Raw genomic sequence first — 12,355 nt, 5'->3', positions numbered from 1 at the left:
GTTTATTTTTCCCAGAAATGTTCAATAAACTTAGAAAAATAATAATCGGACATTAAAATAAAGCCCTAAAACTTTTATTTTGTGCGAGGGTTTGCATAATTCATAGTTACACGTCCCAAATATGAATTTTAAAGTCATTTGAAATGTAAAAAGGCAAAAAATAAATACCACCTAATGCCTCAAACCTGAAACTATACACCGAATATTGTGAAGCTTTCTCATGTGACCTGAGGCGGGAACAGATGATTGGAGAGTGAAGGCTTTTTAAAAGCAACAGGAAGTTAAGACCAATTTTTAAAATAATAACCAGGTATAATAACCAAGTAAACAAATGAATTCATTTCTATGTGTAAAAAAAAACAAACAAACAAAAACAACCCCAAAACAAGCAAACAGCTGAATTACAGTACATGAAATTAGTAAAAATATAAATAAATTCATTGACACAGGAATGATTTTTCAAAGAGGAATGGCTTCCACATGTTGCCTCTCTGCTTCTTGTTCTCTCAAACGTGACATAAAAGTAGGATTTTTATTTATTTATTTTTTCCCTTTCTGATGGGCGACAGCGGCGGCGTAGCTTATGATGACGACTGACCCTCTCAAACTCCGCTGTGTAGTGCACGAGCAGAGACGACAGGCAAGATGAAAGCTTGATGATGAAACCCTCACTGCTGGATGTCAGCGCCGCTCACGGCGTGCTGCCAGAGCTGAGGCCGTCCTTCTCTGCCGATATTGACTTCACCAGCTCCTCCACCCAGCGGACCTCGGAGGCCACCTGCTCGGCCAGGACCTCGTAGCGGTTCTCCAGGCGCCCAAACTTGCGCTTGAGGATGTTGGCCGACTGCATAGTGACCCGCGCGTCCTCCTGGCACTTCTTGCGCTGCGTCTGCGTGCGCTGCAGCTCTTGGCGGATGTGGTTCAGGTCACCAGAGATGCTCTGGTTCTCTTCCTTGTACCACCCCTCCTTCTCCTCATATATCGATAGCAGCGCTGCCACGTCCTCGCGGCAAGAGCGCTGGTTGCGCTCCAACTCCTTCAGGCCTTCCTCAGCCGCCGCAATCTCCTCGAGCACCTGGGAGAAGCGCTCAAAGTTGGCGTAGGTGTTGTTCGGAGGCATGCTGGAGTGGGACTTGATGGTATACTCCTTGAGACGAGTAGTCTTCAGGCGCCGGCGCTCAGTCTTGTGATCTCTGTCCTCCTGGCGTACGTTCCGCCTCTTAATGACCTGAAGAGGTAAAAAGGTACAGGTCTGAAAAACGAGCAAGAATTTGATGACAAGAACCAAAAGATGGGAGTAAAGAGTCATATTTTCAGTTGGCCTGATTATCAGATGTGAAATTTCACATGAAGTTCTTCAATTTTTTTTCCCACTTCACTGAATGTTTAATCTATAAAGATGTAAACAAAGACTTAAACTGCAAACCTTAATCCAGGGGTGCTCAAGACTGTCATCAATGGTCATTCTTTTCCTGCAAAAGAAAATCCATTAGTGTTGGTTAAATGCTGAAGACCAGGGCACTGTGAGTGCCAGCATCTGCATGAAGTATACAAATATTCTATGCAAATTGTACATTCATATAGATCGATCTATCTATCTATCTATCTATCTAGAGAGAGAGAGATTCACCATGCGCGTGTTTGTTGATTTAGTTTGCTGCATTTTTTCAGTTTCTGCATGTTCTACAATCATTACACTACGTATTTAAGAATTTTTTATCTTCCCGCTGCAGCTGAGCGACCGCTGATTGATTGATCAAGGTAAATAAGCAAAAGTTAAAATTCTGCAAGTCTAGAAAAAAGCTCATCACAGCAGACGACAACAATGTGCTATAGCTAATACATTTCTGGAATTGTGACATCAACAAGCATTGGATAAAAATCATAAAGATATTCTTACTTAGGATCCTTTACTAGCAAACGGCGTATGAAGTCCTTCGCCAGCTCGCTGGTGTTGCTGAAATACTCCTCATCGAAGTCGTAGTTGACAGCTGAGATGTTGGTCAGCGTCTCTTGTTTGGTCTCGCCCAGAAACGGCGAGGCACCGCTCAACCTGTAACCAGTCAGAAACTTTACTTTAGAGCCCGTTTTGAAGAATCAGGTGGTTTCTGTTTTTTTTTACAAACTATAAGCTTCACTCACAGAATATACGTGATGACACCAATGCTCCTGCAGAGACGAGAGGATAAATAAAGATCAGTAAAAACTGTTAGGTTAAACCACAGCTTCAGAAAGTGGGGGGGAAAACAAAAAAAAAAACAAAAAAAAACAGGTTGGTATCTTACCACATGTCTGCCTCCAGTCCAAGTGGCTCATAGTTGACTATTTCTGGTGCTGTAAAACACAGGAATGAGCCCTTTAATTCAAAGCAGATGTAATCTGAAGCCACGATCACCCTCTCACAGGGTCTGACTCACTGCATGGAAACAATCTGGCACAAGGCTGGAAGTGAATATTTAGGAGGCCACGGGCTCTCACCAACAAACTCTGGTGTTCCAAAGATGTTCTTGAACTCGTTTCCTGCTTTGATCTGATGAGCGATCCCAAAATCTATTAGCTTGATCCTGGGGTTGGGGACATTCTTGTCCAGCAGCATGATATTCTCAGGCTGAAAGATAAAAAAAAAAAAATGGAGAAAAAAAAACAACTATATCACTGAAAGGAGGAGGGCGAGTCGATGACATTAGACACTGACAAAGCAGCATTTTCTACTTGAGCTTTTGAACCGTGACACTTGCATTTTATCACCACTGTCAGCAGCTTGCATACAAGTCCATAAAAATAAGCTTTGCTCCTGTACATGCCATCATCCACCAACTAAAATAATACAGAAATAATCCTATTATACGATTTTTATTCTATCCTCGTGAAGTTAAATGTTGCAGTACAGTTTAAAGGCTTTGGTCACCGTATCTTTATTGATAAAGATTAGTAGTCTTTTCCTTTATTAGAAGCTTATGTCTAACTTTTAGCTATCAAAAATGAGATTAGTACATTAACCCCATTGAGAGTAGTCCTCCCTGAAAATATGATTTCATTAATGTTAAGATATTTAGCCCAAAATATAGCATGTTTTTAGCCCAAAAGAATCAGGGCAGCGGCACGGTGGTTAGCACTGTTGCCGCACAGCAAGAAGGTCCTGAGTTCAATTCCACCATCAGGCCGGGGTCTTTCTGTGTGGAGTTTGCATGTTCTCCCCGTGTTTGCGTGGGTTCCCTCCGGGTACTCCGGCTTCCTCCCACCGTCCAAAGACATGCAGCTTGTGGGGATAGGTTAATTGGATAATCCAAATTGTCACTGTGAATGTGCGAATGAATGTGAGTGCGAATGGTTGTCTGTCCCTGTGTGTTGGCCCTGCGACAGACTGGCGACCTGTCCAGGGTGTACCCCGCCTCTCGCCCTATGACAGCTGGGATAGGCTCCAGTGCCCCCCGCGACCCTGAAAAGGATAAGCGGAAGCGAATGGATGGATGGATGGAGAATCAGGGCAGCCGTGTTTGTCTGCTCTCACCAACATGTCATCTACCACCGCTGTATAAGAGCCCCTCAAGTTTCCCCTCAGTGCTGACCTTGAGGTCGAAGTGAGCGATGCGTTTGGAGTGGAGATACTGAACGCCATCCAAGATCTGCTTGAGAAATTGCGTGGCCTCCTCCTCAGTCAGAGATTCTTTCTCTGCCAGGAAGTCGAACAGCTCTCCTCCAGACACCAGCTCCAGGATCAGGATCACATCCGTCTTGTTTTCAAAGATGTCATGCAGGGTGATGATGTTGCTGTGCTGGATCTCGCGCAGGATGTTGACCTCGCGCTCGATCTCTTCGCGGCTCACCCCCCGCCGGCTGGACGACAGCCGCCGCTTCTTGATAAACTTGGCTGCGTACTCGATGCCTGTGCTCTTCTCCTTGCACTTACGGACGATGGCAAACTGTCCGCTGCAGAGAGGAAAGATTAGAGAGATGTCAACGCAATGTTCTCCTACCTCATGTTGTGATGGGGGAAAAAAAAAAGATGTTTCTTAAGCAGAAGGCACTGCATGTCTGTCTATCATCATAGATATTTATCAGCAAAGACCTCTAAATGCTGTTAGCTAATAACCTCAGTTGTATCTAGTGTTACACAGAGACAGCTGATAATCAGCTGTCTGCTTGCCGTTTATTCAGCTGTGTAAAAACTAAAACTTCAATCTCAGCCAAACCGATTTACTCAGGAACCAATAAAATACTAAAAAAAAGCCAAACAATAACATTTTTAAGTTATCTAAGTGACTTATATATATTTAACCTGAGTAGCGAAAGACAGCGGTGGGTTTGAAAACAATTTGCCGGGAGTCCGGTGTTCTCACGGGCTCTAGTGAGCCTTGAACTCCGGCTAGCTATCGAGCTGGTGAGACGTCTGTTACCCACGTCGGAGCACAAAACGTCGGAGCGCTTTTGAAAATATGTGATGTCTTGATAAACTGAGCAGATATTTTCGCCTGAAAATATGTTAAACGTTTATTTTGTGACCCAGAAAGAATAATAAGAGTAATATTAACACTAACTAGCTGCCGCCATTGTTGACAACTGAGCAGTAGTGATGTGCGGATCGATCCTGAAATATCAATTCCTCCGATACCAATCATTTATGTTCTAGAATCGATTCTCACATTAAAATATCGATATTTTAGTAATTTAGAGTAAATTTATAGTTTATCATTAACAGGAACACAGTGGAAAGAAACTATAACATTCAGATTGTCTACATTCAAAGGAACTACTTCCTCTTCCGCCTTTCATAGTCATGTGCGAAAAACGGCTGTATAAATGTCTCGCAGCCCCTTGGTGTGCGCACTCACAACAATGGCTGAGCGTAATTGTGCGGACGCATTTTACTTCCACAAACAGCTGAGGCGTGGTTTGCGATACATGTGGCAAAAAAGTGCTCCAAGAGTGAGTGAGGTGTTATGGCCATACTTGCCAACCTTGAGACCTTATTTATCGGATAAAATACGTTAAATGTCACCGTTATTATTGACCCGTGTTCTGACAAACCATCCTACTTTGGCAAAACGTCCTACCGTAGGTAGTTTATGCACATTTCTGCAGTCACAGAGTAATTCCAGCACAAATTTAAGTAGGTATGACGGTTTGCCACTTAACTTTGCCCATCAGAGTATGCTTGTAGCTCATATGCATAAGCCAGGATGGTTTGCCACTTCATTTTACCCGTTAAAGTATGCTTGTAGGTAACATTCACAAAGGTAGCATGGTTTGGCACTTAATTTTACCCGTCAGAGTATGTTTCTAGCTCTTATTAACAAAGGTAGGATGATTTGCCACTTAATTTTAGCCGTTAAAGTATGCTTCTGGCTCATATTCACAAAGGTAGGACAATTACCCACTAAATTTAGCTGTTAAATTATGGTTGTAGGTCACATTCACAAAGGTAGGATGGTTCGCCACTTAATTTCATGTTGTGCGCATGCGCAGAAACAACGGGTAGGATGGTTTGTCGGGTAGGATGGATTCCCAGAACACCGGCCCGGAAACAGCGGGTGTCCAAATTTAGAGGCTGCTTCCACCTGAGGACTCCGGCTCTTCGTGGTCTAAAGAAAGCCGGGTAGTACGCACGAGCTCCCTCGGTGGAGTGAAACTCGCCGTCTGCTCCTTGCTATCTAAAATATAACGGGCGCTGGCGTAAACTCTCGACCGTCTCACACTTTTTTAATTAGTTTTCTGCTTGATGTTTATTCAGCTGTGTGAAAACCCCGGAGGAACCTATAAGTAAATTACTCTGCTGAGTCAGCTGATGTGAAACCCCGAACCTAACCCAGGATTAATGTTAAATTTAATCTAATCTAATAACTTTAATCTCAGCCAAACCGATTTACTCACGAACAAATAAAACACTGAAAAAGCCAAACAATAACATTTTTAAGTTATCAAAGTGACTTGTATATCATGTTTAACCCGAGTAGTGAAAGACCGCGGGGGTTTGAAAACGATGTGTCGAGTCGGCTCAGATATTTGAAGTTTACACAGCTACATTCTCACCTGAAAATATTTAGTTTCCCAGAAAGAGAAATAAGAGTAATATTAAAACTAAGTAGCTGCCGCCATTGTTGGAAAACTGGAATTGGCTGGGCCGCGCTATGAATTCTGCGATATGGTTTTTCAATTTTGTTGTCCGGGTGGAAATTCAGGAGAATGGTGGCTCTTAAATCCTACTACTTATTCCTGCGTCTTTTGGGATCTTACAAAGCTTCAAACGACGCGTCGACTATTAAATTAGTCAGCAACGATTTTAATAGTCGACGTAATCGTGACTAGTCGACTAATCGTGGCAGCCCTAGTCCTATGGCAAACAAAGCACACCCTTTCTGCTTCCATAGGAATTAAGAGGGTCATCAAATGTACTTGATCAACCAATCAACAGTAAGTGTGAGGACCTCTATAAAAGCAGATGTTTTGGGAGTTTGCTGATCTTTAGGATTAAGTCATCCCAGAAGTTTAGATCCTAGCAAATTCACCCTAACATCAGACCATTCAACGCTCAAGTAAACTGCAAAACACACCCAAGAACTACATCTCAGACTCTAGAGAGCTCAGTTAACATGTTAAATGTTAAAGTTTGTTAAATTTTTGGGGAAAAAAAACAAAAACATGGCAGCAAAACTTAGGTTTGCAAAATTGCATCTGAACAAACCACAGGACTTCAGAAACAATCTGCTTTGGGCATACAAGACCAAAGTGGAGATATCTGGCCATAATGCACACCAACATATAGCAAAATCAAACACAACACATCAACTGTCAGACACTGTGGTGGAGGGGTGATGATCCAACCTTGTAATGCAGCCACAGGACACGGGCACCTTGCAGTCACTGACTTAACCACAAACTCCTCTGTATACCAACTTATTCTAGAGTCAAATGTGAGGCCATCTGTCCAACAGCTAAAGCTTGGCTGAAACTGGGTCATGGAGCAGGACATGGCCCCAAGCACAGCAACAAATCTCCAACAGAATGACTGAAAAAAAAATGAAGGTGTTGCCACAGTAAATTAAAACTGACATCTCAACCAGACTGAAATGCTGTGAAAAGACCTCAAGACAGCTGTGATAAATGAATGTCCAATGTCTCAATAAACTAAAGCAACATAGTGAAGAAGCAGGAGCCAAAATTCACCAACAAACCGCACATGATGATGATCAAAAGTAGCACCACTGATTAACAATTGTTTCATGATCATTGATATGCATATTATCATGGCCACTGATCCAATGGCCTGCAATCACAGCATTGTAACATGGTGAAAGATGTACCCTGAGCTCCTTCCTCAATTCCGAGATGGTCTTTCCATTTTCACATAAATGTTCCCTGTCCAGGATGTGTACATCCTCATCATTGAACGAATCACTGGCCACTGGCCTACAAGTGTAAATACTGCTTAAGCCTGATCCAACTGTGCTGTGCTAGCCTTCTTAGACTGTGAAATTTCCATCAGTAATGGGGCACACTTAAAAGTCGACGTGTACCGTAAACCAACGCACACGGATCAGCATTTAAGGTTTTGACTCTCATCATCCACTAGAGCACAAATGTGTCATCAGGACACTACAACACAGAGAGAACACCGTCCTAACAAAGGTACTCTTGGGCATTGATCAATGATCATGAAACCAACCTCACACAGCCCATTGTTAATCAGTGGTACTGCAATCTGCAGTCAGCAGAGACTGAACTGAAGAAGTTACTTGGATGAGTGACAAAAAGTTTCTGCCACTGAAAGTGCTCCATCCAGAATTAAATTAAATGTCTGTTATCCAAACAGAAGTTAAAATCTCTGACTGAAGCTCAAGAAAGCAAAACAGTGTGTTGTCAGCACAACAAAAACAATCATTAACATAACTAAAAACAAGAAAATTCTGTTTTATTCCACATAGAATAAAACAGACATTTGTAAATAAAACAGTGTGGTTTAGATCCATTTAGTATCTGCATACACACACACACACCATCCCCTCTCTTACACTACAGCAGAGGTGCAAGGGCACATTGAGAGGCAGTGACGTCACACTTTTGCTGCATTACTGCAGAAAAAAAAAGGTAAGCCAGAAAGTTGTGTTTCATCTCCAAAAATGTGATGACTCATTCACAAACTATCCAGCACAGCAGAAAAGAATTAAAGATGACATTTAATACAGTGCTGCTCACACATATTAAATATCTAGCCCTGTTCAGATCAGTCCCAACCTGGCATTAAAATCCATCTCAAGCAGTATTTCACATTTAGATCTGTTTTTAATTATGGAAAGCATTGATAAGCTGAAAACTCATCGTTTACACAACTTAAAAAATGTGTCTTACAAATGCAAAAAAAGTGTTCTTACACTTTCAGATGAACTGAAGCACACAGCACAACAGCTGGATAGGACAGCAATGAAGAAGAAAGCAGGGTTTTCACACATAATGCTTTCAATTAAACGTTTTAAAACAGGCCCACAAAGCTTACCTCCCCAGCTCCTCTCCCATCTCGTAGTACAACTCAACATCCTCTTGCCTGAAGCCAGCCATGGTGTGCTGACTCTTACGATGATGATGATGGGAGTAACGCCTTCAGATTTCCTGCAGTCAAAAAATAAAAAAATAACTTAAACGTGGATATGTGACACAGAGGCCACAGACACCACAGAGTATGGAGGAAGTGATAAGACAGTGTTAGCACTTTAGGGCTTCTTCATCCTTATTTGGAGTCAACACTGCTTTGGAGACTTTTTAGCTGATGTCAGACCTCTGCATACCAGTCCTACTACATCATGCCCTTCCCAGGATCAGCTCTCCGACTCAATTAAAGGGACTACACAACCAACTATGTTACCTTTCACTGGCTAGATAACAAACTACGAGCCAAATGAATCAATGTTTAACTGACAATACACAGATAATGACTTTAAAAAGATGCTAAATTGCGACGTTTATATTGCACTTTTCCATCATAAAAGAAAAACGGCACAAAGGAAGACCTATTTAAAGCAAACACAAAGGTAAACTCGTGAAACGGGATCGTCGTGTTAACTTATTACAATCTGAACACTGTTTAAAGAATTTAAGGAAAGAAATAAAGGGAATCCCGACGACGGAAACCAGCTAGCTTAGCTGTGAAGCTAACATTAGCGTCCCGTAGAAACATAGCGCTTAATAAAGACAAAGAAAAGGATTCATAGTAACTCAAATACTGACAACAACGCATATATTTAGTCACACAAAAGTGAAGGGATTTCTACTACAGATACTTACAGTACGGCTGGCTACGAGTGCTGCATTCCTCTGCCAAGTAGTTGTGTGTGAACTCCCCGACTGAGAAACATCAGGCTAACTGCGGCGGAACACATAGCTTCCGGTGTCCTTCAAAAGTAAAAGCATTAACCTTCGGCGCCAATCAATGCAGTCTCCAAACCACTCACTTCCAAGTCTCCCTCTGATGTACTCATTTATAATCTTGTCCGTCCTGGTCACGCCCAATTGACGTGTTAACATCTTCAATTCCGCCACCTCCAGCGCCTGTGTTTTTGTCAGCATATTATTAAATATTTTCAAAATATTAATCATAAGTGTGTTAATAGACCGACAACTTAATGCTACTGATGTTATCATTTTCACTGTCAGACCTGGAATCACATTCATGCACACTGTACTTGCAAGTAGATTTGTTTGTGTGTGTGTGTTTGAGGTGTTGTGTGGTGTTTGGTGTGGTGTGTTGTGCTGTTGTGTGTGTGTGTGTAAATACCTGTGTTACTGTGTAGATACTAACGTTATTGTGTGTTACACACATTCCCTGAGAAGGTGCCCTTAAACTTATGTCTATTTTTTATCTCTTCTCCTATGCTAAAACAATCTGAATGTAAATCTACATGGTGCCAACAGAGAATGCCAAACTATGTTTCATTTTTCTTGTAACAGTGACTATAAAGATCTATTTTATTCTATTCTATTACCAAAAGGATTTATCCCTCTGGGGCTAAAAAGAAAAGAGAGAAGCGTGAAGTAATGTTTCCATAAATACTTATCAGTAATATAAGATCAACAAAATCATCAAAAAAACCTTCAATTCAATCAAGATGTGGTCAGCTTGGGTGATGTCAAATTCTATTTAAGGCCCCACAAAACCATAGCTAGGCTCTCGTTTGGCTTCACAGTTCTTTTTCTTTTTTTTGTTTACAATATCAACCAGCCATAAAAACTAATAAGAATCATTTCACACTATGTGGCAGCACTGTATTAAGTTTAAGTTAAGATCTTATCAGGCAAATGGAAATATTTAGCCTTGATTTTGTAAGAAAACCTTTATTGTGAAAGTTGAAGTAGTTTAAGTTCCGCTGTCGTTGCGCATCTTGACGCAGGTAAACACCGGACAGAAGGGAGGACATATGGAATGACATCACGTTGAGTGAATCAGCCTGCTGCAGTACGTCAGTGAGCAACAAGACCGAGCATGCAGCAGCGAAGATTAAAGAGAGGCCAGAGCAGGGAAGAGGCGCACTATTAGACAGTGAACGTATAACAACGGGTTTTGCTAATAACGACTAATTTATTAAAATACTGTAATTAGACACAATACGAGCATGTTTTCAAAGCTATGACAGAGAGACATTTCTGGAAATTAACAACTGGTTAGTGCAATAGGTCGGGATTTTAGCAGGAGGGTTGATGCAGGGTAGGAATGAACACAACTTTCATCGACCTTACATTTTCAAAATTAGTTCCCTGACCGGGAATCGAACCCGGGCCGCGGCGGTGAGAGCGCCGAATCCTAACCACTAGACCACCAGGGACTGTGGGCATCCATTTTTGTGCCTTCAGAATCCTGCATATAATGTTGATATCGTCAGATGGAGGCTGAGTGGAGGTTGAGAGTGAACATGTTTTGAACATGTGTTGAATATGAGCTTGACTATGAGCTTCTGGTTTGTTCCAAAGTTTAGGTGCAGGTACAGCAGAGATAAGATCTCATCAGTGCTTTAATCTGCTACTCTGTGCGACCAGACGCATCTGGTCATCTGACCTGAATGCTGTTCTGAGAGTGTACCTGGTTAAAAGATAAAAAATGTAAGGAATTGCTGGTAGAAACATGCTCTAATAACAACATTTATTTGTTTCTGTGGACAAGTACTGATCATAAAAAATATACATTATGCAGACATCCGAGTAGACCCTCATGTCTTCTAGGATCTTCCCATGCAGTCCTCCACACTCTGCTCTTGGAAATTATGATTGAAGTTTAAGTAAGGACCATGTCTTATGATGCTAGAGTTTTGAGAGTAGGATATTTAGTTTTGTGCGTAAATCCGGTTAAAAGAGCCAAGGAGTTCATAGTCAGACTTTGATATGTGCTCAAATGTGCGCAGAGTTGACATTGTTTGAAAAATTAGTTCCCTGACCGGGAATCGAACCCGGGCCGCGGCGGTGAGAGCGCCGAATCCTAACCACTAGACCACCAGGGACGGCAAGTGGCTCGAGATCCCTCACCTGAGTGGGGATGTATATGATAATTGTTTTATCAAAGATAGGAGAATCAGAATCAGAAGACTTTGTTTATCCCCAAGGGACAATTAACAAACAACAGAGCAGCATAACGTTGAAGATAAGGACAATAAGAACAGGCAATAAGAGTGAAATAATAAATACACAGAATATACAGTATATACAGTTTTAAAATTACACAGTTTTAAAATTAAAGTGACTGAAGTAAGATAAGATAGGTATCTTGTTGTTCAGTAGGGATGACAGCTTAGCCATCATGTCACTGACCACCTCCACTGGGTCCAGATGGCATCCTAGAACAGAGCTGGTCCTTTGGATCAGCCTGTTCAGGCTCGTTCTGTCCCCAGCAGTGATGCTGCTGCCCCAGCAAACTACACTGTCCGTCCTTCTGCAGGAAGCACTGGGTGGAGTTGTGGGAGAGGCCTGCAGTGTAGATGGTGAAGAGGAACGGAGTCAGAACTGTTCCATGTGAGGCCCACGTACTACAGACGACCCTGTCCGACACAGCCTGAGTTCTCACATACTGTGGTCGGTCAGATAGTCCAGTATCTATGTTGTGAGGTGATGGTCCACATCTATGTTCTCCAGCTTGTCCTTCAGAACTGTGGGAAGAATGGTTCTAGAGGCACTGGATAACTCAGTGAAAATGATTTTTGAACGATGTAGGAGGTGAATGACGGTCATCCACTCCGGTGCCACAGCAGGTTGGTAGGCAAACTGAACTGGGTCCAGTGATGAGCTCAGCAGGGGCAGAAGCTGTACCAGGAGCAGCCGCTCCACTTACCTACAAGATATTGGAATTAATCACCTGCATACAAATGGTTTTTTTTTTTTT

At 42.1% G+C, this 12,355-nt stretch overlaps 1 protein-coding gene and 2 non-coding genes across 3 annotated transcripts; all 3 read right to left on the bottom strand.

Moving 5' to 3' along the window:
- Positions 1-552: 552 nt before the first annotated feature.
- On the bottom strand, positions 553-9,408 carry dapk3 (death-associated protein kinase 3). Its single transcript, XM_042226592.1, has 9 exons — positions 9,277-9,408; positions 8,492-8,604; positions 3,570-3,930; positions 2,479-2,608; positions 2,286-2,334; positions 2,143-2,169; positions 1,901-2,053; positions 1,427-1,472; positions 553-1,228 (listed from the first exon to the last, which is right to left on the bottom strand). Exons 2-9 carry the CDS (start codon positions 8,551-8,553, stop codon positions 692-694), a joined length of 1,365 nt encoding a protein of 454 aa, XP_042082526.1. The 5' UTR covers positions 8,554-8,604; positions 9,277-9,408; the 3' UTR covers positions 553-691.
- A 1,331-nt stretch (positions 9,409-10,739) lies between these two features.
- trnae-cuc lies at positions 10,740-10,811 on the bottom strand. The gene has a single exon. It is a non-coding gene; the product is annotated as a tRNA-Glu (tRNA).
- Positions 10,812-11,408: 597 nt separating this feature from the next.
- trnae-cuc lies at positions 11,409-11,480 on the bottom strand. The gene has a single exon. It is a non-coding gene; the product is annotated as a tRNA-Glu (tRNA).
- Positions 11,481-12,355: the final 875 nt, after the last annotated feature.

This window comes from Haplochromis burtoni, unplaced genomic scaffold, assembly GCF_018398535.1.
Source record: "Haplochromis burtoni strain Fernald_Lab_line unplaced genomic scaffold, NCSU_Asbu1 Contig_219, whole genome shotgun sequence".
Classification (NCBI taxonomy): Eukaryota; Metazoa; Chordata; class Actinopteri; order Cichliformes; family Cichlidae; genus Haplochromis; species Haplochromis burtoni.
This window is presented reverse-complemented; position numbering and strand designations above follow the sequence as displayed.

Excerpts from the sequence above, each read along its gene's own strand:
- dapk3 (XM_042226592.1), bottom strand. The coding sequence starts at position 8,553 with ATGGCTGGCTTCAGGCAAGAGGATGTTGAGTTGTACTACGAGATGGGA. Across the intron at positions 2,609-3,569 it reads TCGCTCACTTCGACCTCAAG|CCTGAGAATATCATGCTGCT; the intron begins GTCAGCACTGAG and ends TTTATCTTTCAG. Across the intron at positions 2,335-2,478 it reads TGGAACACCAGAGTTTGTTG|CACCAGAAATAGTCAACTAT; the intron begins GTGAGAGCCCGT and ends TGTGTTTTACAG.